This window comes from Clavelina lepadiformis, chromosome 2 (assembly GCF_947623445.1).
Source record: "Clavelina lepadiformis chromosome 2, kaClaLepa1.1, whole genome shotgun sequence".
NCBI classification, from domain to species: Eukaryota; Metazoa; Chordata; class Ascidiacea; order Aplousobranchia; family Clavelinidae; genus Clavelina; species Clavelina lepadiformis.
The window spans coordinates 20,717,856-20,741,515 of NC_135241.1; the positions used below are offsets into that span (position 1 = coordinate 20,717,856).

General features: G+C 34.2%; 1 protein-coding gene across 3 annotated transcripts in view; it reads right to left on the reverse strand.

Moving 5' to 3' along the window:
- Positions 1-3,414: 3,414 nt before the first annotated feature.
- Positions 3,415-23,660, reverse strand: part of LOC143445614 (uncharacterized) — a 56,288-nt gene continuing 36,042 nt past the window's right edge. Inside the window, exons 3-42 of one of the 3 annotated variants that reach the window (XM_076944847.1) lie at positions 22,780-22,908; positions 21,569-21,691; positions 21,105-21,245; positions 19,978-20,100; positions 19,179-19,301; positions 17,562-17,690; positions 17,351-17,473; positions 16,348-16,476; positions 15,511-15,648; positions 14,404-14,560; positions 14,023-14,138; positions 13,741-13,958; positions 13,482-13,581; positions 12,810-12,961; positions 12,292-12,457; positions 12,027-12,155; positions 11,787-11,930; positions 11,500-11,644; positions 10,654-10,738; positions 10,332-10,520; positions 9,978-10,206; positions 9,778-9,877; positions 9,469-9,600; positions 9,147-9,403; positions 8,748-8,847; positions 8,568-8,653; positions 8,132-8,283; positions 7,942-8,041; positions 7,541-7,617; positions 7,280-7,414; positions 6,941-7,075; positions 6,677-6,819; positions 6,337-6,472; positions 6,081-6,184; positions 5,869-6,008; positions 5,644-5,720; positions 5,456-5,572; positions 5,141-5,278; positions 4,897-5,057; positions 3,415-4,708 (exon numbers count right to left, since the gene is read on the reverse strand). In XM_076944847.1, coding sequence (XP_076800962.1) covers positions 4,498-4,708; positions 4,897-5,057; positions 5,141-5,278; positions 5,456-5,572; positions 5,644-5,720; positions 5,869-6,008; positions 6,081-6,184; positions 6,337-6,472; positions 6,677-6,819; positions 6,941-7,075; positions 7,280-7,414; positions 7,541-7,617; positions 7,942-8,041; positions 8,132-8,283; positions 8,568-8,653; positions 8,748-8,847; positions 9,147-9,403; positions 9,469-9,600; positions 9,778-9,877; positions 9,978-10,206; positions 10,332-10,520; positions 10,654-10,738; positions 11,500-11,644; positions 11,787-11,930; positions 12,027-12,155; positions 12,292-12,457; positions 12,810-12,961; positions 13,482-13,581; positions 13,741-13,958; positions 14,023-14,138; positions 14,404-14,560; positions 15,511-15,648; positions 16,348-16,476; positions 17,351-17,473; positions 17,562-17,690; positions 19,179-19,301; positions 19,978-20,100; positions 21,105-21,245; positions 21,569-21,691; positions 22,780-22,908 — 5,489 coding nt within the window. In that variant the 3' untranslated portion in view covers positions 3,415-4,497. The remainder of the gene's footprint in view (positions 4,709-4,896; positions 5,058-5,140; positions 5,279-5,455; positions 5,573-5,643; positions 5,721-5,868; positions 6,009-6,080; positions 6,185-6,336; positions 6,473-6,676; positions 6,820-6,940; positions 7,076-7,279; positions 7,415-7,540; positions 7,618-7,941; positions 8,042-8,131; positions 8,284-8,567; positions 8,654-8,747; positions 8,848-9,146; positions 9,404-9,468; positions 9,601-9,777; positions 9,878-9,977; positions 10,207-10,331; positions 10,521-10,653; positions 10,739-11,499; positions 11,645-11,786; positions 11,931-12,026; positions 12,156-12,291; positions 12,458-12,809; positions 12,962-13,481; positions 13,582-13,740; positions 13,959-14,022; positions 14,139-14,403; positions 14,561-15,510; positions 15,649-16,347; positions 16,477-17,350; positions 17,474-17,561; positions 17,691-19,178; positions 19,302-19,977; positions 20,101-21,104; positions 21,246-21,568; positions 21,692-22,779; positions 22,909-23,660) is intronic. The other 2 variants (XM_076944848.1, XM_076944846.1) reach the window with 2 other exon arrangements.

Consider the following 23,660-nt stretch of genomic DNA (forward strand, 5'->3'; position numbering starts at 1 on the left):
GCTATCTAAATATTTGCAAATGACTAAATAAAATAGATTGTAGACCATTAGACATAATTTGTAAATTAGATTGTAGACATAATCTCAACTTGTAAATGAAAACAATCTGACTTATATAGCAAAAAAGTATGATAATTGGTCATACCAAGAAATTTTGCACAATTAGCGATAAAAAAAAATCATTTTAATAAAATCTATGCATTAGTAGTTCAACTAATTAGATTTTTCTCTAAGCATGCATCAGTTTGCACTAATTATAAATCACTACTAAAAACCAGAGAGTGTGAAGTTCGTAAGTACAAATTACCAACAACAATGCAGGCAACAGTCCAACTAAGAGTAGGGCAGTTTTGAACAAGAAATTGTACATTACATGAAATAATACAAATTTCGGTGTAATGGGAGCCACCGAAGCCTTAATTCTTTGCTTATTTATTATAAATTGGCATGATGATAAAAAATTCAGCATTCATGCAGTTTCCACACTTTCCACTCCGAGATAAAACTCAAATTAACCATTAAATTTCTCGAACACCTTTTAAAAAGCGCTCTAAAATTTATAAAAAAAATAAACAGCAGGCAAAGCTGAGGGCAAGTGCTATGACTGTAACACAAGAGCTCTTGCAAACCAAGCCACTTCAAATTGTTATGAAACTGAACAATTTCTGTTTTGCAGACAACACTTTGCTATCATCTAGGGATGTGCTACATGGAATATTATTCAAGTTTGTCTGAACAAGAATGTTATGTTGACTGACATAAATAAATACTGAATCTGTTCGTAGAAGCATCAACCAATAAAATATCATTAATCGAATTGGACTGTTTGTGGTATACCGTCAATTAAGCACAATCGCTAAACTTTATGCTTTTTTAACTAATGATACTTAATGAATCTAATTATATATATAGTGTAGACTTGCGTCTCAACTATAATCTTGAATGTCTGACGATACAGTTTATCAAAAGATTTAAATTTTACAGGTTATACACAATAGCCCATTTGTACCTCTATCCAGGCCATACAGAGGTTCTGCTACACATCAATCGAGTTTTTGAACATTAAAATTTGACTAAAGATCAAAAAAGTTGTATTTTTCTGTTAATCTTGTAGGTGTTTAATAATTTCAAAAAAGTATATAGAAGTCAGTCTTAGGCATGAAAAGTTAAGCTAGGCCTAGAATAATTACCTAAATTTGAGTCATTTGTAGAGATGGAATTAACGAGCAAATCACTGAATCTGGTTAAACTTGATTAAAGTTGTTAACAACTTGTTTAAAGTTTAACGAAACCCTAAACCTATACCAACTGGCACTAGGCCTAGACCCGATACTTTCTGCTAAATAAATACATCACCACAGTAGATCAGGTACCCAGGTGTTAATACTGCATACAAGTGTAGCCTGTGATTAATAAGCAGCAAGCCTATATTTGTTACATTGTACTAGGCTATTTTATTATTATGACCAACATTTTGCAGAACTTCCTGTACAATTGTATAGGCCTACATAGGCTAATCCTAGCTTGCCTTATCCTATTGTTACATGATCAAACACCAAATTACGCCAAACCTAATGTAAGCTAATAAAAGCACACCCTGTCTAAATTCTTCAGAACAAAAGTGAACCAGGCTTTCCGCATAGGCCTAAGCTAACTTTCTGTAAATCATTCAGCAGTACCGCAGTTGACTTAAAGAACTCTGATGTTAGTTTAGCACCATACACAGATTATACCCTATCACAGCCTAGGCCGTGTGCTAAAATTACCCAACGCCAGCGAAATATCTTCGATATGGATGGTTCTAGATAGGCCTGGCGATGTAACCCACAGGCCAAAGCAAATCTGTTCTTTCGCACAAGAATAACCTTGCGCGATATCAAAGAAAAAAGTTCTCTAGCTTTGAAAAAAGCAGAGGAAAGCACCTACGCCACTTAAACGTTAGCTAATGGTCAAAAAAGTCCCTTCAATTTATAAGTATAAAATATCGTGAAGTGCGTCTGAAAGATGACTCGGGGTGTTCATAACTAAAATGAGCAACAGGCTATAGAAGGTAAGGCTAATAGCCTACATACCGTATATACACAAAGATCATAGCCGTATCCACAACAAACATGAAAGATCTTTTATTAATATTTTAAGTACTGTATCTTGTCAGACTAGACATATGATCTATTGTCTTTGACCTTTAATTTTTAATTCATGAATTGGCAACAAAGCAGAGACTATGACTCATTGTTTGACTAAAGTTATAACCTCATGTAACAATAGCAGATTTAGAATATGAAGCATTTTAAAACATTTGGATTGTTGGGAATAAAAGACTTTCGATTGTAAATACCTGCTGGGTATTAAAGGTTAGATCTGTATGTTAAAATTTTAATTTTAGTTTAGATTGTAACGTTGCTACAAGCTTTGGTATAGTCTCGTATAGAGGAACTTCACACTGTCAAGTACGTCACACGTCAACAAGTACGTCACACTGACATTAATCAAGTAAGATCGCAATTTTTAATTTGGTCGTAAAGCTATCATTCAGTAGGCCTACTTCAGGCTAGCTTATTTACGCTTTGAAATTGGTTTGGCACGGTGTAAAAGGTTTTGTCTACTTTTTCTCAAACGAAATATTTGATTTGGTGATTTGCAACATGATTCAGCTTACGACCGAATGTTGAGCAATATAGCACGTGATTTGCCTGACTAATGATATGGTAGACCAGCAACGCAACAAAAGTAAAATTCTTAACTTAACTTTAAACAAGCGAAGAGTTTTTTTCTTTCTTTCAATGATGAAGACTATGGTACTAGTCGTACTACCCTATAGCCTACTACTTTTGAGCCTGAAGTGTATCTTCTTCTGAGTGGATCGAATCGTAAAACTACTTTATACGAGGTTAATTGGGTCATCAGTCATCACCAAACAGTCTGCGACAACGTGAAAATTGTTTACTGGTGGGGTGGTCAGCACTGTGGCTTCGAATAATCAAAAGTTCAATGCTAAGTTTCTCAATGAAGCTAAACTATTAACGGAAGTTCCGGATTATTAACGTTACGGAACCTTCATTTGTATAGCGTAAGGTGTACATCTTCAGTCTATTTTTCTACTTAGTAATAATCGCAACCTCTTGTAAAGCAGTTGCTCGTTGAGTCGTTGATGTTTAACTGAATGACGTTTCTTATTTAGTTAAAACGTATGAATAACCCACAGGAAAGAAATAACTTTTGGAAATAAAATGAAATGCCACAAACTGAAACATTTTTTCTTGCATGACCAGAGCAAGCCAGTTTTGGCCTTGCAGCTAATTTGTAAGTTCGTTTTTGGGCTTTAAAGCGACATCGAGTGATGATACGTAGGCTACCACAAAAACTTGTCCAACTAGGGTACATCTGAAATTTTGTCCAATAAAAATTTGCGAGTTTAATGACATTTACAGATAGATTTTTAATATCCATAAAACTGCAGACAAACTTATACGATCTTTCAGTACGCTTAATTGGCATTATCCAATAGGTTACATCAAATATTGACAGTAGTCTAGGCCTAGAGTGCGCTGCCATAACATACGTTTCGTCTGGAGCGATCATTTGCAAACACAGTCCTTAAACTAATAACAAGAACTAGTTACGATAAGAAGAAATATTAAGTTACAAAAATTCTTACAACACAAGTTCTAAGAATACTATATAACGGAAGAAATGGGCATATTTCGTTTTACAAATATTCAAGCTTGCTGTAAGTATCCTACTATGTTTGCACATAGCTTCCTGTCAGCGAACAGTAATTACAAGAATTAATGATTGATTAAAATTTGTGTTGTAACTTTGCATTATAATAACTTATAACCCACTGTGAGAAATTTAAATTAAGATACAGTATACAAACAAAAGCAGTAAACAAAAACGTGGTGTTACGGTAGTTACGAAATTTTTTGTAATGCGTTTAACATTTTAAGTGCATTGCGTTTTATTTTAAAATAAAATACAGTAATATACAGAAATACTTAGTATAAAGATGGCGACTGGGCTCATTACCAAAATTTCATATCAATCTTGTCATATATAGCATTAGAACCTGCACATTATTATATAATAAAAATGTATCAAGTAGATGATTTATAACTTAAAGAAACAGCCTTCAAAATTATTGTTGCGTTTCTACAAAACGAAAAACGGGATATTTAGGCAAGAACAATTATGCATACGTTAATTTCACAATACAGTCGATCTCATAAATGATTAAATGACAAAGATAAATTGTTCTTATTAATAAAAACGGTCAAAAAGTCGAATTAACTAACAGTGAAACCTACATAATCCAATCCACAAGAAAACACATAGATATGTATAAATTGTATATCAGATCTTGTTGAGCAGGATAGCTCTGCGTGTTCATAAAAATAATGAAGTCATATTTAATTACACGCTGCAGTTGCTACGTTTAATACACAAAACGTGATATAAAACGACATCACAATCACGTCAGTTGTTGCGATCAAAATTCTATTTAAAGTTGCCATACAGGTCAAACGACTCAAGAAACTCGTTGACAGCCTGATAGCAATACTTGTAGAGCTCTATGTTGCCAATAGCGCCTTGACGCAAATCTCGGATATCCTTGACCGTTCTGAACACATCTACACAGTTCTCGTTTTTCAATCGCTCAACGAGGTTTGAAACGGCACAAAATACTCCGGCTTGACTAGATCCGTCTCTGTTGTAAAAAACGTTCAAACGAGTTATTATTACAGTATTACGTATTGAATAAAATTAAAACATTTCTGTCGGTGCTACAGTAAAACAACACAACATAATAATAAAGGTACTACTTCATGCATTTTTATAATTTATCATTTATTAACGTTTTCACCCCTGACATGAACAGCTTCTGCATAGTTATACCTGCAATGCACGAGTGCGAGAAATTTTTTCCCTCTGACCTCCCGTGCGTCGGTTCGACATTTTTCAACCACTGAAATTGTCTCTAGAAGCGTGTTTGTAGAAGGGGGAATTCCGTGGGCCGGCCAGTTCTTCAGTTCAATTTGCTTTACGACGTATGGGTCCTAAAAGATCGTATAAACTATAAACACGAAACTGAAATCCCGCTATAAACTGACTGCGTAAAACGGCGATGTTCGTTTCACACCTTTTCTTTAGCTTTTAGAACTTCAATGTTTCTTTCGACGCAACCCGAAAACTCTTCCATGTTCGTGGTTCTCACAGTGACGTCTTCAAATGTCTTGGCTTCATTGTAGTCCGTCCAGTACCTCGTGCCACCTCCACCCTGTTATGGTTTGTTTTGACAAGTAACTTTTACAAAATTGCATAAAAATGGCCAGAAAATTTAAGGGACTACCGCTGTTTTTAGCGTTATTACATTTTACATAATATCAAGTCCTAGAAACAGAGTTACTAGAACGTAAGCGGTAAAAATAAAGAACACGATGTAATGTCGATTTACCTCGTCCAACATGACAATGCATTTGATTTTGTTGTCAATCACACAACGCCAGAATAAGTGGATGTTGGCAGGAACAGGGTCTTGAGCGATTATGAAGTGATATCCAGCATTGTATGTCTGAAATGTAATTAACACATGTACTGGAGTCTGCTGAGACGCAGTTAACTCGGATGTTATATCTCGCATACCGGAATATTGGAACCATTGATGTATGGCACTTCCTTGTCGTCCGATGTCATCCCAACGAAAGCCAAATTGTTGTCATCTGCATAAAATAGACCGTGAGGTTGGACAATGTGCAATGACGTGTTGTACAGTGCAGTACTGTATATGGTGGCATGACTTTACCGCCTGATGGGTGTGACAGATACAGAGATATAATTGGTGGTGGCGCGTGCAATCACGGAACTTACATGGCAGAATACCAGGAAAAACATTTAAGTTCTTGTTTACTGGCTTGCTAGCTGATGACGTTTCAGTAAAAGATGGCGGAACCTCACCAAGACGACTGAACTGAATTTGCAATGCAGTAGTTCGTGTTGTACGATCCATACTACATATACGGAAGGTAAACTAATTAACGTAAACTCTCTAATAAGGTTTTGAACTCTTTTGTCGCATTTACATATTTAAGTTGGCTTCATATCGTGGAAAGTCCGAAACATCAACATTAGTATTTCCAAACATAGATATCTCAGCAAGCAGCTTGTGTATATAAACGTATTGAGCCTTAAAATAACAAATGAAATTGTAAGCTTGATGACTTATTTCTATTCAGTTATGTTAAACGATAAAAAGTTAACAATGAAATATATACAAAATCTGTGCTGTAATCTGCACATAACAGAATAGCTTGAAATGAATTTTTATGTTATTCTTACCAGGCTTTGAACCATTTCAGTTCTGCTCTGTCGCATCTCATAAACCGTTTCAAATACGTTTATTTTACCTTCGTGTTCCAGTTGTTCGCTTAATATATCAAGCGCAATAAATGTTCCCGTTCTACCCACACCAGCACTGCAAAATTGCAAGTGAAGAAAGAAAGTTCATAAAAAATATATAAGAAAGGGTGTGGACATTTACATAGGTTAAGAAATATGAAAAAAACATCATAAAACTACTTTCAAAATATCAAACTGTTTTCATCGTGCACAAAATACCCTAAATTCCTCGCGTTACCGATAGAAAACTTAATTTGTTTACACTTACAACCAATCATACCTGCAGTGCACAAGTAAGGGTCCTGCACTCCCCGTTTGTGCATTAATCGCCGCTTGATGGAGTCGAAGCAGACTTGTAGTTGTCGGTGGTATACCATGGTCTGGCCAAGTGACGTATTGAAAATGTGTAACTGCAATTACCTCCTAGAAAGGGAAAACATAATATCAAAATTATTACAGAGACTATAAGAGTGCCTTTCTTGCAAACAGTCAAATCTGCAAAATGCATGTTGGATTGTTGGTTGATTGCTAATTAATTGCATACCTTGGTTTTAATGGACTGGGCACTGAGATATCTACAGATGAAGTCGCCGTACGGTAACTCGTTGTTTGTTCGAACTAATATGTCACCAAATGTCTCATCTTCTCCTGGTTCGGGCCAGTATTTCTCACATTTGATCTAGTACAGAGAAAATTTAGCGCTAGTGAACTTAGACTTAACTTAAGACAAGATTGAAACCTTATACCACGATTAATGCGGTTGGTGAGGTTTTGCCCTCATATCTGTGAGCATTTAACCCCAAATCAAAATTTTGGCTTTATTAGCTCTATAATGAACATACAGGACAAAACGGTAAAAACGTTCACAAATATCGTAATTTACCATTGGTCCTTCCTTAAGCTGAGTGACCATCACGATAACTTTGCATCGTTGTTCAAACACCATCCTCCAGAAATCATTCACTGTGTTTGGTTTCGGACCTTGAGCCGCAATAAACTTGGCAGTTTGGGAATATCCCTAAAGAACGTAACATTGAACCAACAAAACACCTGACAAATATTGTATGGTTCAAACCGTCTGAAATCCGTGTTAGTAGCACACAAAATGTACTATGTCGCAAAACGAGTACGCCAAGATACTCACGTCAATAAAGGATGCATTTATGTAATCGGATTGTGGTTGATCTGGCAAAGGTGTCAATTTCACTCGAGCATCGTCAACTAAAATTCAAAAAGCATATATCTTTTGCTGTTTCGAAATATTTTTTTTGAATCACAGCAAAAAAGTACAGAATAGGTCAAGCTTACGCTTAAGTATGACTGAGTACGATAATCAGGGCGAACTATACAAGAAAAATCCCATTTCACAAGAGATAGCATGGTTAAGTTAAAATATTACAACGATTACGATATTTTAAAGATGTGGATTTTTCAATGGTACTAAATAAATCTGAATATTTGGTTGTAATTGCGCAGTTGTGAATCTTATAACATGGTTCCTGGCATTTAAATTACTGTATGTAGAGAACTATACTAATATCCTACTTGGAGAAATGTTCTTGAAGCGATTCTTCTTGATATTTTCAGCGCGTTTTGCGCAGGTTGTCGGCAGTGAGCGTTCTCGCACTTTTTTTGACAAACTTGTCTGAAAAAATAATCTACATATTCACCTCTTTCCGATACTTAGATACAAAAGATGACTTCACAAGGGAAATGTCCAATGTTTTACACCCACCTTAAACTCTTCCATGAATATGAAGTCATCACTCTTTCGTTTCGAAACGTAAACATCCAAGATATTCCTAGGCTGGATATCATACTTGGTGAGTCCGTCGTTCGCTTGGGCTGGATTTACGACAATGATGTCGCTGTCGCTTGAAAACGAGTCTTAGAAAACAAGTTTGAAAAAGGCATGATTGCTGCAAATGCCAATTTTTATTGCATCTCCTGATCAGACAGAGCATTTCGAAATAAGGAAAGAGGTTCATCTTTAGGCGTTTAAAATTTATACGTATTTAGACGAAGTAACGATGAATAACTACACAAGGCAGTTAAAACTGCAACCAAACTATAATAGTACATGCTTACATAGTAGCCCTGAACATAACTTACACGTAAAAATCAGGTTTAAACTACAAGCACATTAACATAAAATATTCTTATTATCGAACCGTTTTGCTGAACTGGTGCCGTAGAGCGCATAGGAAACGACAAAGGGTGGCTATTTTCTACATGCTTTTTGAAAATCCACATGCGTCTAAGAAAACCAATAATTTCATTATTTGACTTGCATAGTTACACTTTTTTCTACGTACGTTCGGCATAGAATTTCCCACATACACTCAAGGTACCTTCTGTACATGATATACAGCAAAATGAGGATCAGCAGAAAGAGAAAAATGGCAATGACAATTGCAGCGATGTAGCCCAAATCCTGTTGCTGTTGTTCTCCTGCAGGTTATAACGTAAATGTAAACTAAATTTATTGTAGTTGTCAGTAATACGCAGCCCGAAAACCATCTTTAATTTCTGGAATACGCCAAACACATGACTAAAAGTATGAGATCCTAAGACGTTAAAGATTAACTATTATATCAACATTCAATTTTCAATACTGTTGTTGTTCTAAGTTAAAGGGAAAGAAATGAAATTTGTCACAAAATCCAATTATCGCCACCACAAGTTGGTTCCGCATAAAATAAATTGAAAACTAAACAAAAAATGGAAATTAGCCATTAGCTTGCACTCACCTGATGGTACAACAATGGGACCTGACCGAGGGCTAGTTGTATAAAGTGCGTTGTTACCGTCTGGGGTGGATGTCAATGTGTAGTACGTGACATTGGTATCAGTGGGCAATGGCCTGTTTTGTGCACGAATTATTGTCGAAGTTTCTCGTCGTTTTCTACTTTCAATGCTTGCAGCGCAATCGACTTTTTCAAGACTTGCAACGTCACAGCAGGTTAAGCTTCCATCCCCGAGGTTAATTTCCATTTCTTCGTCAAATCTGAACCAAAAAATAAATCGACATACGTGCCAAAGTCACTACTACTGCTCTGTTACAACTCTTACCTCTGCAAAGCCATGGCGATGTAAGGCTGTCCATCCACGGGGTCACTATCTGCTTGAACTAGCTTACTGATGTCCGATTCCACAGTGACATTTTCCCCTGCCATTGTGGTTTGTACGACCACGAAGTAGCAGCTGAATGACAAATAACAGAAAAAAGAAAAAAATTTCACGAAAAATGGCTGAAAATTTAAGACATTAAACAAAGGTTGGAATGATCATACATTGAACGTTTAAAGACCAAAAGATATTAGAAAGAGATAAAATTCAAAAGATTTCAAATGAGAACAAAGAAAACATATGACGACCAACCTTACGTCGCCATTCCTTTCACTCACTGGAGCCAAAGTGACCATTACAAGGTTCCCATTTGTTGTGGGTGGTATCGATGACAACTCGACCTTGGTTGGAACTTCATAGAAATGTGTATGACAGCGATATTACAACAATGTACAGTTACAATTTTATCATTAACACGCAATGAAGCTTTTTTTAAAAAATACGCAACATACTTGAAGAACTGGTGACACAAGTTCCACGAACAGGATCAGACCAAGCAGTGGGAATGAGATCATTACATGGTGATGAAGCCACAACACCAACTTCTACTTGATAATCGGTGTTTGGATTAAGGTTACTGATGACGTAATTTGATCTTGATTTTTCGATGCTGGTGACGTTTACATATGCGGAATTTAAAGTGTTTGACCGAGCCGAGTTGATAAGTTGGGTTATTTTGATCTGTAGATAAATTCCTTCAATGATAAAGCAGCGATAACACATAAAGATCGCAAATTCATTTTCAACACCAATTTTCGACTGGACTATATTGTAGGAGTTGCAACATACAACGATAAATTAAATACATTTAAATATCCTATTTCTTCATCTTGGCCAGTTAGCGCCCAAGAAGGCCAAGACAATATACAGGTGTCGGCTGATTGATTGAAAGTAAGTTCAATTCTATGAGGAGCTGTTAAGTTTCCGCGACCAGTAATTGCATTTCTTCCACCACGTAGTGGCGCATTCTCACATCCCATGAATAAAGGAAGAATCTGGAACAGATGTTAAAAATTCAATTAAAGTACTGCAGTCATAAATTAAAGCTCGTGGCAACTAAGTAACGTTTACTTTACTACGACATGCATTTAATGTAAAGACAAGTTGTTCATTTTATGCAAACTCTACCTGTATAAAATATCCATTTCCAGGTTTCAGATCCATAATCAGAAAATTTTGTACTCCAGGTTGTACTTCATAGGCCTTGATCAAGCTGTTAAAACAAACGCTTTATAGTTGTAAAAAATGTGACAACACATCAAGAAATATTTATATGTTTGAGCACTTTTGACTTATAACGCTTTAATTTGCCGTTTTGCTGTGCGTTTCTTTGTTATACATTGAGTTTGAATTTTTTTCACGTTTTGTGGTTTGTACTTCTGTACTTTAGTTTCACAATGTGTTGATGTTGTTGTGTTCCTTACATATAGTACTGCGTTAATTTAGTTTTGATCATATTTGTTACCCGCACCGTGTAATTATGCCGCCAGCTTCGTCGCCTTTGCTGATTGTTGAATTGTTGCTGTTTTCGTGATATGTACTGTACGTTTAACTATGTCAAGGCAGTTCATTTGGAAGTGCTGGTTAAGCAACAGCTTTTCCTGATAATGCTGATAATCTTTCTTCTGGTAGATTAGCATGAAGTATGAGATGTGGCAGTGAATTAACAGTTTGACATCTACTTTCTTTTAACTACTGAATAGCGGTTTTATTTAATCAATTATCATGACTTTTTTGAGTGTTCTCATCTTTTCAATATACCAGCACTCATAGTGACTTGGGTGTGACGCTTCTAGGTAAGGGAGGCTGAGACCTGGCTATAACACCTGCGTTTTACGTAACATTGTCAACCTATTTTATTCACCTCTTCCATTACACATCAATTCCAGCAATTTCATTTGACGGTTGAGTTGAAGTTAGAGGTGTTTTCAAAATTGCTTTCGACAAATCGCAATATTTGGACTGAGTATTTACCTTGAAACGTCTGATAACAAGTACACTTGTATTTGATGAGGAAATGATGTTGCACCAGGCAGTATAGTCCAAGAAATATTGAGCTTTCTTCCATCACATACGACTGGATCAGCACCAATTGAAGGCTGAACAGCATACCGAGTTGCTGAGAAATTAAATGAAAATACTTACAATTTCCTTAATTCAACAACAAAGCGGATATTTTCAGCAAAACACAAAAAACATGTTGACCAGCCTTTCTAAAGTTTTAGGAATTTCAGGATAAAATGATGTGAAAATGAAACTACCTTCACAAAGCGGGCTCGAATTCACGTCTGTAAATCTTGACCACCGATTATCTCCGCGAAATATTCGGACACATCCATCAACATTTTGTGAAACTTCGCCGGGCCAGTAAAACGCAGATTTTGCAGATATCCAATAGTTTTGTCCTTTGGAAAATTATAGGACAAAAAATAAAAAATTACAAAAAATCTAAAAATTATTCAAATAATAAAAAACCAAATTTAAAAAACGTTTTTTCTTACTTGTTACGGCCCTTATTTTGTTCAAAACAGCTTGAGTTGATACAGCAACCAATTCACCATGTGATTTGCAAAATTTCACTGCATTTCTGCAGGATTTAGGATTACGATCGTAAGTTAGAGAATCATTACCTGTATAAATGAATGCTTATAAACTTTTCTAAAACAATTATGAAGTTGTATATCCTACTAATACATATTTGAGTAATATAACAACAGCACTATTCACCATTCATCTTAATTATCATTTACCAAACAAATAACCAACCTATGCCAACAGCAAACACATCACTTTGCGCAGAATTGCCAAGGTTGTATTCATTCATAGCAGAACATCTGTACGATAACAAGGAAGTTTCCTTGCATTGTGTTCCATACACTGTCAGTATTTTTGACACACGGTAACGACGAGACCCGTTAACGTTGTCAGAGACCTGATGAATAAAATTTAAATAACGTAATTAGTTGTGGTTGGTATCTACATGCAAGCAAATGTTAGAACAAAGGCGAGGGGGTGACTATACTAGGGTAAAGGAAGTAGTTTCTGGATGAGTTCAGAATAAAACGTTTGAAATATAATAACAAATCATTAATAAATGAGACGTAGATGACGTTGTGGTTACTGGCTTAGAATTACTTTTAAAGGTGACAAATTTCAAAAAAAAACAAATTACGTTTGCACGTTCCATCCCCAAAAACGTAAGTTTACTCACGTAAGTTCATGAAAATCAACAAAATACATTTAATTTTAAAATCAAGCTCCAATGCATGAGCTCTTTTTTTCACCTCAAACTGACTAGTTAATGGCAGTGATGACCCATCAGCAAATGACCACGTTACATTTGCTTGAGGATATCCATCAAAAGTGCATGTGAACTCCACTTTGTTGTTCTGAGGCAGGACAACGTATTCTACAGGATGATGAATTTCAGGAGCACCTAAAATCACGTTTTTTATACATGTACAATTTGTACATGCAATAAATAAATTATTTATTTAAATTATTTATGTTAGTTGTTAACACATACGGTATTCCACGAAGTTGTGGTGCTTGCTTCTCACAAAATTAGTAGAGCAACGAATTGCCGAGAATCTACCTACCGCCTCAACAATTATCCCAACGTCATTCGTTCTAGTCCTCTACTACAATGTTCTTAGCGTTTTCTTTTAGAACCTTAGTTGAGATACGTCTTTTTATCTTTGTTTAGTTGCTTTTTTACTGTTTTTATTTTCTCTGGTAGTATTCCCGAATTTACGCTTTGATCAATTATTCATTAGATAGGTATGAAACATGTTAATTTGAACAGTTTGAATTTGAACGAAAAAGCAGTAAAACGAATAGTCCGGTGTTAGTCGTCTTGTATCACAACAACTTGATACAAAAACAATAAAAAATAACAGTTTGATAGAAATGATACGTCTTGTTGGTAAAACTATTAGCCTGGGTTTAAAACTTACCCTTTACAGTTACCTCCAAATTCACGCTGTCTTTGCTCTCACCACTCTCACGCACGTTTGTTGCTGTGCAAGCGTATGTTCCTTTGTCACGATAACGCGCCTTTTAGTGCAACATTTACGTTAGTCAGGTCGAAAAGTATCATATAGCCAGCAGCGTGTGCACTGCGTATTAATTAGTAACGCATTTACAATTTGCATGTTATTTCAACATTTATACAAGGAATTTCAACATAAAATTCTCCATCAAACACAAACTTACTTTGGTTAGAATTAAGTCGCTGCCTGATGCTGTGTCATTAATTTCTGTCAATTCTTGGTAAATGAATTTACCACTTCTGTCACTGATAACCTTATCATTTTTCAGCCACATCACTGTTGGACGAGGATTACCATCAGATATACAAGAAACTACAACTGGAGTAGTAGAGTTCCGCATGACTTCAATGGATGATGCAGAAAGTTGTATATTTGCGGGAACTGAAGAAAAGTTTAAGTTAGAACGAAACAAAACATCAAAAAACCAATTAAACGACTTATTTACCTTGAACAGTTACAGTTGTTTGAAAATTCTTTCTGAACGTGTTACCATCTATAGTTAGAGCGCAGGAAAGCAAAAAAACAGCACTTCCGTCAGCATTTGGCATTGAGTAGTCTATGCTGGAATCAAAAAAATATCGTAATCTTTCTACTTTTGAGTATTTGTTGTCAGCAAATATGTACTTTTTCCTATGTTAACTATGAACAGTAAATAATTAGTTAAGCTTTGTACATGACTCTTCAGCGCTGTGAAATTCCAACACATGACGAATACATATGGCATTAGAAAGCACATTTCACTTTCACTGCAGTTAAAATTCACTTCCATATGTACAGTAATAGTAAATAAAACGCTATAACTAACTTAAATACAACAAACAAACACCTTCTTTGGCTGTTAAGGTTGAAAGTTTGCAAAGAATTTGATTTAGAAGTCAGTTCACAAGACACCCTATCTCTAACAAATGCAATATTATAAGAAAGATTTATGTTCTCTCCTTGGTCCACTGTCACAGCTGGTTCCGAATCGATTTCAATAATCCCTAAAACGAAAATAGAATGCATCAGCTCAAAACTTTGTCTTGAATAACGGTAAAAAATCATATAAAAGTTACCTGAAGCATCGCCGGGGCACAATGTATAAACTGTATTTGAAAAGTAACGAAACTGAATACATCTTGGCAAACAATTTGAAAACCCGACCACTTTCCGGAATTGCATTTTTTCTTGTTCACTAAATCTCCCCTATGATCGTTCACCCAATCATTATCACAGCAATAATTCGAGATTTATATTAAATTCTTAATTTTCAGCATAGCGTCATGTAGAAAAATGCAATTTACGGAGGTTGGTTTTAAGGAAAAGGTTAAAACCTACGCATCTGAGATAAAAAAAATGTTTCCACCAAATTTTTATGCAACCATCTGTTACCTAAATCGTGAAAGGCCAGCTCTTTGTTTTTGTGATTACTTAGCTGTTTTTTTGCCGCTTGTCAAAGACCATCTTTATGGCGTGTGTTTTCTGTATGTTTTGAGCATTGCTCAGGGGACTAATGTATAAGAATTCCGGTAAAACTAAACGAGCTCAGGATTTTTAAAAGTAACGAGTATTCCTTATGTTAAAGCGATTATATCACTAGATATTGGTGCTTAGTATAAAACTCAATTTCATCGAAAAACATTCGAGTTTTTTTTAAACAGAACAGTGAATGATTTCAAATACAATCACGTTGAAAAGGTTGTAGATACTGTGATTCGTTAGAAATAAAATGTAGCCACAAACTATCATCCAATAAAATTACAACACTAAATGAATTAATGCTTTAAGTCTTGCAGCCGTCTACTTTGAATATGAAAATGTGCAGCTTTCTTCATTGCTTAATAATAAAAATTTTATGACCCAGTTCCGTTATATTTCAGACACGCTTCACAAGAAATTTCACGTTTGTAACAATTTTATTTAATGTGATAAAAAACTTCAAAAACGTTCAAACCTGTACAATCAACGCCATTGCCAGTGTAACCTTGACGACATCGACAAGTGAAACTGCCTGCTGGTGAGTTAAGGCAATTAGCATATAGAGAACAATTGTGTCCATTTTGTGTACCTCGTGTTCGACATTCATCAATATCTGAAATTCAGCGACGTACATTAAATTGGACGAGACAAGGTTGAAAATTGGAAACAGTTTAATTACTTTAACACTAACATTTAAAGTGAGGGGCAAATACAAAACCAAGTTTGTCGTAATTCAAAGAATATTTGTCAGACATACAGTTTTTGGTAATATGCAGTGGTTAAGCAGCACAAGGGGGAAATTGAAAAGCTTAACACTGAAATCTGATTTTTACTTTCGGACTTGGGCTGCCGAAGAAAATTTTCAAAGATGGCTTTTAAGAAAAAGTACTTCAACATGAGGAAATCCATGAGATATATGCATTTCTCTTTTAACTCAACATACTTTTGTGACTCTGCCTTGCCTTTTATGAACCAAATTAAAACAAAATATCATTATCTATTGACCAATTCTCAACTGAGTGATTGTATAAACATCTGCTTATGGAAACATCAATTTAATTTCAAAAAACTTGAAAACTTGAATCAATGAACTGAGGCACACACTTCACATGATGGTTTATAAACAATAGCTAGAATTTAAAAAGAATTGAAAACAAAGACTATGCTGAATTTCGTAAAAAAAGCTGTCAGTGTAAGTCTTATAATCAAATGAAGAGAACAGTTAAAGCCAGAGATGTGTGAAAAAGAGAAGAGCAAGAGCCAAATTACATACTTAATGTCTAAACTGCACATTCAATTTAGTAATAATTACCAGCACAATTCCCTTCTCGGCCATTACCGGAGTAACCAGAATTACATGTACATCTGAAACTCCCTATTGTGTTGGAACACTTTGCATTTTCATCACAGTTGTCTAGACCTGTTGAACACTCATCGATATCTAAAACAGAAAGGTGAAGAATAAAATAAAAAAGTGCATGGTTAGCAGGATGACAAACCATGAATCCGCCTGGAAAAAAAGGAAAAGGAAGCAGCAGTGATAAGAGAAAACGCTACATTACTTCTGAAATTTTTTCGTTCAACTCAACTTAGAAACCACACGCATATGTACAAAGGATCCCATTATTATTGCAGACTTGGGTTGCTAATATAAACCAAAAAAGTTCAACTATGGCACGCAAGTTAACCTTTTAAACAAGATACAAAGTATGCACTATACAGTACTAGTACCTAATGTCACCAGCTTCTACAGGTTACTGACTACTTTGAAAATTTGGGACTCCATTCTTAATATTCTCTGTAAATCATTTAATTAATGATATTTTACAAAGGTCGGATGGTGTTAATATAGTGGCTATACCAGGAGTAATCTTGCACAAAATTCTAAACAATTATTATTAATTTTGCCTTTCTTATCATGAGCTGCTTTTGCAACACAAAATTTAAAACCACAGCTCAATTAAATTCACTCCAGGCTTGCACATTATAGTTAAGTATGCAATAATACCTATTGCTGATTGCACTATAAAATAATATTGGTTACAAAGTTGGATCAGCTATTGACTCAGTAATTACTTTGCCACCTCTGTTGGTTGGACATGGTTTTGACAAAAAAATGCCCCAAATGATTTAGGATTAAAGTAAATCACTCTTTTTTCGCGAGATGGGTTTTCTACGGTAAAACCCTTTTATAGGAAAGTACAAAACAGCTTTGATTGATTCCCAAATGTTACCTTAGATGGGTCATGATAAGAAGTATGACTTAATGTGAATTATTATCATTAATAGTTCAAGACTCTTTATACTGTGATCACCTCTGCAATTTACACCATTCCCAGTGTAACCAGCATTACAGGTACATGTAAAACTTCCTGGTGTATTGTTACATCTTGCATTTAAATTGCAGTTGTGTTGGTTCCTTGAACATTCATTAACATCTAAAATAAAAATATAATTGTTGCAGTGGGCGGGACGATAGATTATGATGATAGTTTATTAATCATATGTAATCATAAGTATTCATACCTCTGCAATTTCCTCTTCTGCCATCACCACTGTAACCAGAAATACATCTGCATAGAAAACTCCCCATTGCGTTGGTACATCTGGCGTTCCTGCCACAGTTGTGGCTGCTAGTTTCACATTCATCAATATCTAAAGAAAAGCAGTGTTTATTGGAAAAAGAGAAAACAAAAACCTAAGCACAGTAATCTCCCATTTAGGTACCCTGATCTTAAATGTTATAAGTTAGAACAGGGGTGGCCAAACTGCGGCTCTCCAGCCGCATGCCGCTCTTTGAGCCTTTGATTGCGGCTCTTTAATGAATTAGCATTGTTGAACTAGACATGCAATTTTCCCGGTCTAGACGAGTTGTTTGATCAGATTATGAAACAATGCGTTCTATCACATTTATTAACAATGGACTACTTGTTAGCAATAATCAAATTACACTCCAAAAAGTACATTATTGTGCAGAAGTGTGCTAACTTGTATACTGTAGTTAAGTAAACTGTCAGATTGAAGCTGTAGGTCAGGGCTGACCTAGTTTTAAGTCTTGGTTAGGGTTATACTAATAATAATTGCAAAAAGAGTTGGTGAAGCCCAGTTGGAGACTCATAGTATCACCACGCAGCACTAATGTTAATCAATAGCTACACTTCTTTGTGAGTGAATAAATTCGTGTTTTTTATTGTGTTTGTGTTGTGGCTCTTTTAAAACCGGAATATGTTATATGCGGCTCGAGCATGAAGCAGGTCTGGCCATCCCTGAGTTAGAAGTTAGTTAGAAGCACCTTATCTTGTAAGTGTGTACTTAGCAATTTTAATAGATTTTTTTTGTAATACTCAAACATGCAAACTTATCTGAAAATGTTGGAACTGTAGGTTTTAATTTTGCCTTGGTATCTCATGTGTAATGAAAATATTCCAATGTAAGTAACTTTACGCATTATCACTTGAAAGTACCACATGTTCTTATTACAATTACGCCTACTACTGAGCAGTGTGTCATTTTATATAATGCATTTGGTTACAGGTAAGTAAAATTTGTAGCGAATGGTAGAGCATTGCAGGTTGCAGTTTTTTTGCTTGGTGTCAAGAAAATCGCGATTTGTCTATTTTTGTATAACCATTTGATCTGTTTGGATTCTCGAAATAAGTTCATTCTTACCATGAAGCTGTCATATATTTTTTCATCACCCATCCCACTGCTTTTTATAGTAACTTGGAGTAAAAGCTCCTTAGTAATCTGAACTTTTCAGAAATAAACAGCTTACAAGGAACAAATAGGAATGAGAGTTTATAGATATACTACTGTACACAACAAATGATGTTTTCAGCATTGTAGTATGTATCAGTAAAACTGTAAAACAACAATCAATGATGAAATTCTTAATGATTTCAGTATGAAATTTCCAAACTCCTACTTCAAGTCCAGCTTTTCATCATAATTCAATGATGTGTAACTAACTTTAACTGGCAGCAATTATAGGTTACAAAAGAAGATTTAAAAACATAAAAAAATTTACGCAAAATTTTTTCATCCATACATCCATATGTTATACACTAAATGCCTCTTTAACTTTGTGTGAACAAGCAAGGTAGCAACAAATTTAAAATTGCTTATATTATTAAAAAGAGTTACCTGTACAACTTCTACCATCACCACTAAATCCAGATTTACATGAACATGTAAAACTTCCTTCGTTATTATTACAAATTCCATTTTTGTGGCAATTATTTTCAGTGTTTCTGCACTCGTTAACATCTACATAAAATATAAGTTTTTTTTAAAAACAAATGAAATGGTAAAAACTATCAAAATTTCTAATGATCCAAGATACATTTAAAAAAGCAAAGCTCACATGAATATCAAACTGACTTTTATAGTGTACATATGTATGAAGTTCACTTCAATGGTAACAGAGCTAGTGAGTCTAACTGAGTTTAAATAAACTCAAACATAGTTGCTGTATAGTAAACTATGCATTGTCACACCTTGTCAACCAGAAGTACTGGTTATAAAATATAATTACTTCCTAAAGCCAGACCCAAACTATTACAATGCAAGAGAATGAAAACACACCAACAATTTAATAAAAATTGCATTTCGTTAGAAATAAAGGGCTGACAAAAATTATATCAGCACAAGTAAACGCAAACAATATGTTTAAACTACTAGTACTATAGCAATATAATCAAAAACGATTATATACGATCAACCGATTTTGTCTTTATGGCAATATAATCAAAAAACAACATACAGCAAAAAACAATAATTTTGAAAATTCTGGTCAGACAACAGTCGACAGGCGTGTTATAGGTTTGAAAAAATATTACTACAATTTTAAAAAACAATAAATATTAAAAAAAATATCAAAATGTATCAAACATAGGCAACTTAAGAAATTACAAATAAAAGAAGATTGGGAAAAAGTTTTTACCTGTGCAAGTTCCACGAACTTCAACATAACCACTGTTGCATGGACAACGATAACTCCCAACAGTATTAAGGCATTTTGAATTTTGCCGACAACCGTTTTGGCCGGTTAAACACTCGTTGATGTCTAATTAAAAAATATATCTAAACTCTATGAATGCAAGCATTTTAAATAAAAAAATATATCCATTCACAAAATATCTTGCAAGAATGGTATTTAGCAATAAAACTTTGTCTTCCAAATATTAAAAAGCTTTTATACTTTTCATTATTTGATCCTGGAAATACTGAATAGAAGTAGACACTTAAAAAGACTATTTGCATGTTTTTAAATTATTTTTTTAAATGCTTTTTAGTTTTTTTAAGAATTAGTCAATATCATGTCAATTGCTAATTTAGACTGAGTTTTGATTGATTTAATGTTTCTTTTGACAAAAAAGATTAAGAAACATTAAATTATACGGCCAAGTTTTTGTTGGGTCAATGAAAACTTGACCAAGTCATGATATAAAAAAGATTACCATCTCATGATGAAAAAATTACGAAATATAAGCAGTCAAAAGTTGTGGCATGGAAAAACCACAAGCACTAACTTATGGTCATGTGATCGGCAGGAAATTGTTTTATTCTTTTGCATTTTCTTGTTTGCAGGTAAAATGCTAGCTGCAGTGTGTCACAGCACATAAAAATATATACAAACATGAACATGGAGAGACTTGAAACAAGAAGTATTATTATGATTATTTAACATCCAAGGCCGCATGTGATCGACATGCAGGTATTTTTACTTGCATGCTTTGAAATATCTTGTGTTGATACTTTGCAGTAATTCGCTGGAAATTCTAAATGGAACTAATAAAAAAATTTAATAAACAATTAAAATGGCAGTTTTTTTTAATCTTGAAAAGAGTATTTGAGGCATCAAACTAAAGTTTGCCGATCACTCTTCCAAATAATCTAATTTGCCATCAAACAACAGTCAATATACTGCAATACTGCACTGTATTAATAACACACTAAGAAAAGTATGGCAAACATTACAAAATAATTTTAGATGTATTGAAATGGTTGAGTTTTCTTCATAAATTACAAAAAATATATTAAACCAGAACAGTTTCCTAAAAAGTTTACCTGTACAACTACCATTTCTTCCATCACCAGTGTAACCAGGATTGCATGAGCAACTGAAACTCCCTATTGTGTTGGTACATTGTGCATTATTGTCACAATCATGTCGTCTCCATCTGATTTTAGTTGTACATTCATCGACATCTGGCCAAAAAACATTTTTAATCTAAACTGTGACAAAAGCCAGAATAAATAAAAAAATGTATTTACCAAACACTTTAATGGTAGACAAATAGTTCCTTTTAGTGCCGAAATAAGTTACAATACACAGTATGATCGTTGTCCAGCTATTTCAATAAGTATGATCACATAATCGCAGAAAATACTGAACAGTATTGAATATTTATCAAAATTAAGTTTCCCATATGCTTTGCACTAAGTTCCACTATTGTAGGATCAAGTAAAAAGCTAAAAAAATATCATAATGGTATAATTTCAAAATAATTAATTTATTACAAGTTCAATACCTGTGCATTTCTTTGAATTTCGATAATATCCACGTTTGCATAAACATCTGTGACTTCCTATTTCATTAATACATCGTTCATTCTCATCACAACCATGCTGATTGTTTGTACATTCATTAATATCTAAAATAAAATATTTTACTAAATAATATTGAGTAATATTTTACTAAAATAAAAACAATTCAAATTCTTTGTGTAAACACTTAACAAAGCAATAATGCATGCAACAAATGAGGAATGTGGTTGAATGCAAATCAATAAATGCTGAAAAATTTGTAATCGATTAATTATTATCAACATAATTTCATGTAAAAGTACTCAAAGAAAATTGAAACAAACAGCACAAAAATGCAAAAGTTTACCTGAAAACAATTCATTTGATCTGGCTTATAAATTGACTGTAAATGAGTTATATTATTATAATAAATTGGTATCACTATCTCATGAGCAGACAAGTTGATATTTATCAATGTTAACTTAAATGGGAGGAAAAATTCTTAAAATAAATTTGAATAACTTTCGGTGCTCTTAGTTTTCTTCCCAAGCACCGTTTCACTCAGGTTATTTAACTTTTGTTTATTTATTCTTGTCTGCTTTACTGAGTTTCTACAAGTTAACAAAACCTATTTACAAGATGCTAATTCCCAATCTGTTTAAAAAAGCATGCATACTTTCTTCTGTTTATTCAATTGCGTCAACCATATGAAGTTCTGTACTTTAGTAACACAATAAATAAACATGAAAAGAGTGTGGACACCTTTAAACAAATCAAACTACTGATGCTAAATCACTAATTACTAGCATTAGAAAAGCCCAAAAGCAGCAAGAAACAAGAGATTGAGTCAATCTTCATATCGATCGAAATCGAAGAAAAAGTAACAAAACATGAAAACTAATAAATTTTGGTAAATTTTATAAAATCCTTCCCAATAAACAAACAATCATTCTACCAGTGCTACCACAAAACACTAAACAAAAACAATTTATCACAAAATGCAAAACGACAGTCTCGGTAACCAAGAGTTTGTGCAATGTGAAATCATTGCCAATTTGAAATTGTGTGCAGCTTCACAGTAAAGCAATTGTATACAAGTCTGTTAATCCAAATTACCAACATAACAATAAGGAAAAAATTACTCAATACTTTGGCAAGAAAAAACAGTCACTTTCATGATGAAAGCAGGAAAAATCAATACAAAAACTTTTCATACCTTCACAGTTTCCACTTTTACCATCTCCACTATAACCAGAGTTACATTCACATCTAAAACTCCCTTGTTCATTTATACATGTGGAATTTCCATCACAATTGTGGCTGTTAGTATCACACTCATTGATGTCTACAGAAAAAACAGTGTTTATTGTCACAATAGAAAAAAAATCATTCAAAATATAACTATGACTGATATAACTGGAGAAGACAGAAGAGCAAAGAGGTTATAAGAATTACAATTTTGGATTCAACCTCATCAACCTACTCGTACATAATAGGCCCAATTGTGTTTGCACTAATCTATATCATTTTTCTTCTATATTCCTCCCTATAGTTTACATTATTTTCTAGTTTCCTTTGAGTTTGCCTTGCTTGTCTTGCTCATAAAACGTTGGAGTCAAGAATAATCTTAACTAGAGTAGACTTAGCAGGCTACTCTTAAAATACTTTTTTTAAATGTTTCTGTTCACAATTTCTGACATTTTCATCTTTCGAGTCAGTTTGCGACATTTGTTATGTTGTGATACTTTCCTTCCAGTTTGTCAATAGACCTACACCAAATGTTACTCACCTAATTCAGCTCAGCTGCTGCGAAATAAACACTGTTCATTGTAAATCACCAAACCATGATGAATTTCATTTCCTGGTGAGATGACATACATTGGCAATTCAGTTATACTGGCACAATTTCTTTAGTTGTAGCAAAATTCTTACACTTAAATTTGTTCACACTTGAATCATATATACTGACATAGTTTTGTTTCCTTGAGTATTTTTTACCAAAAAGGGGCAATTATTCTACCAGTGCTACCACAAAACATTGAACAACAATTTATCACAAAATGCAAAACGACAGTCTCGGTAACCAAGAGTGTGTGC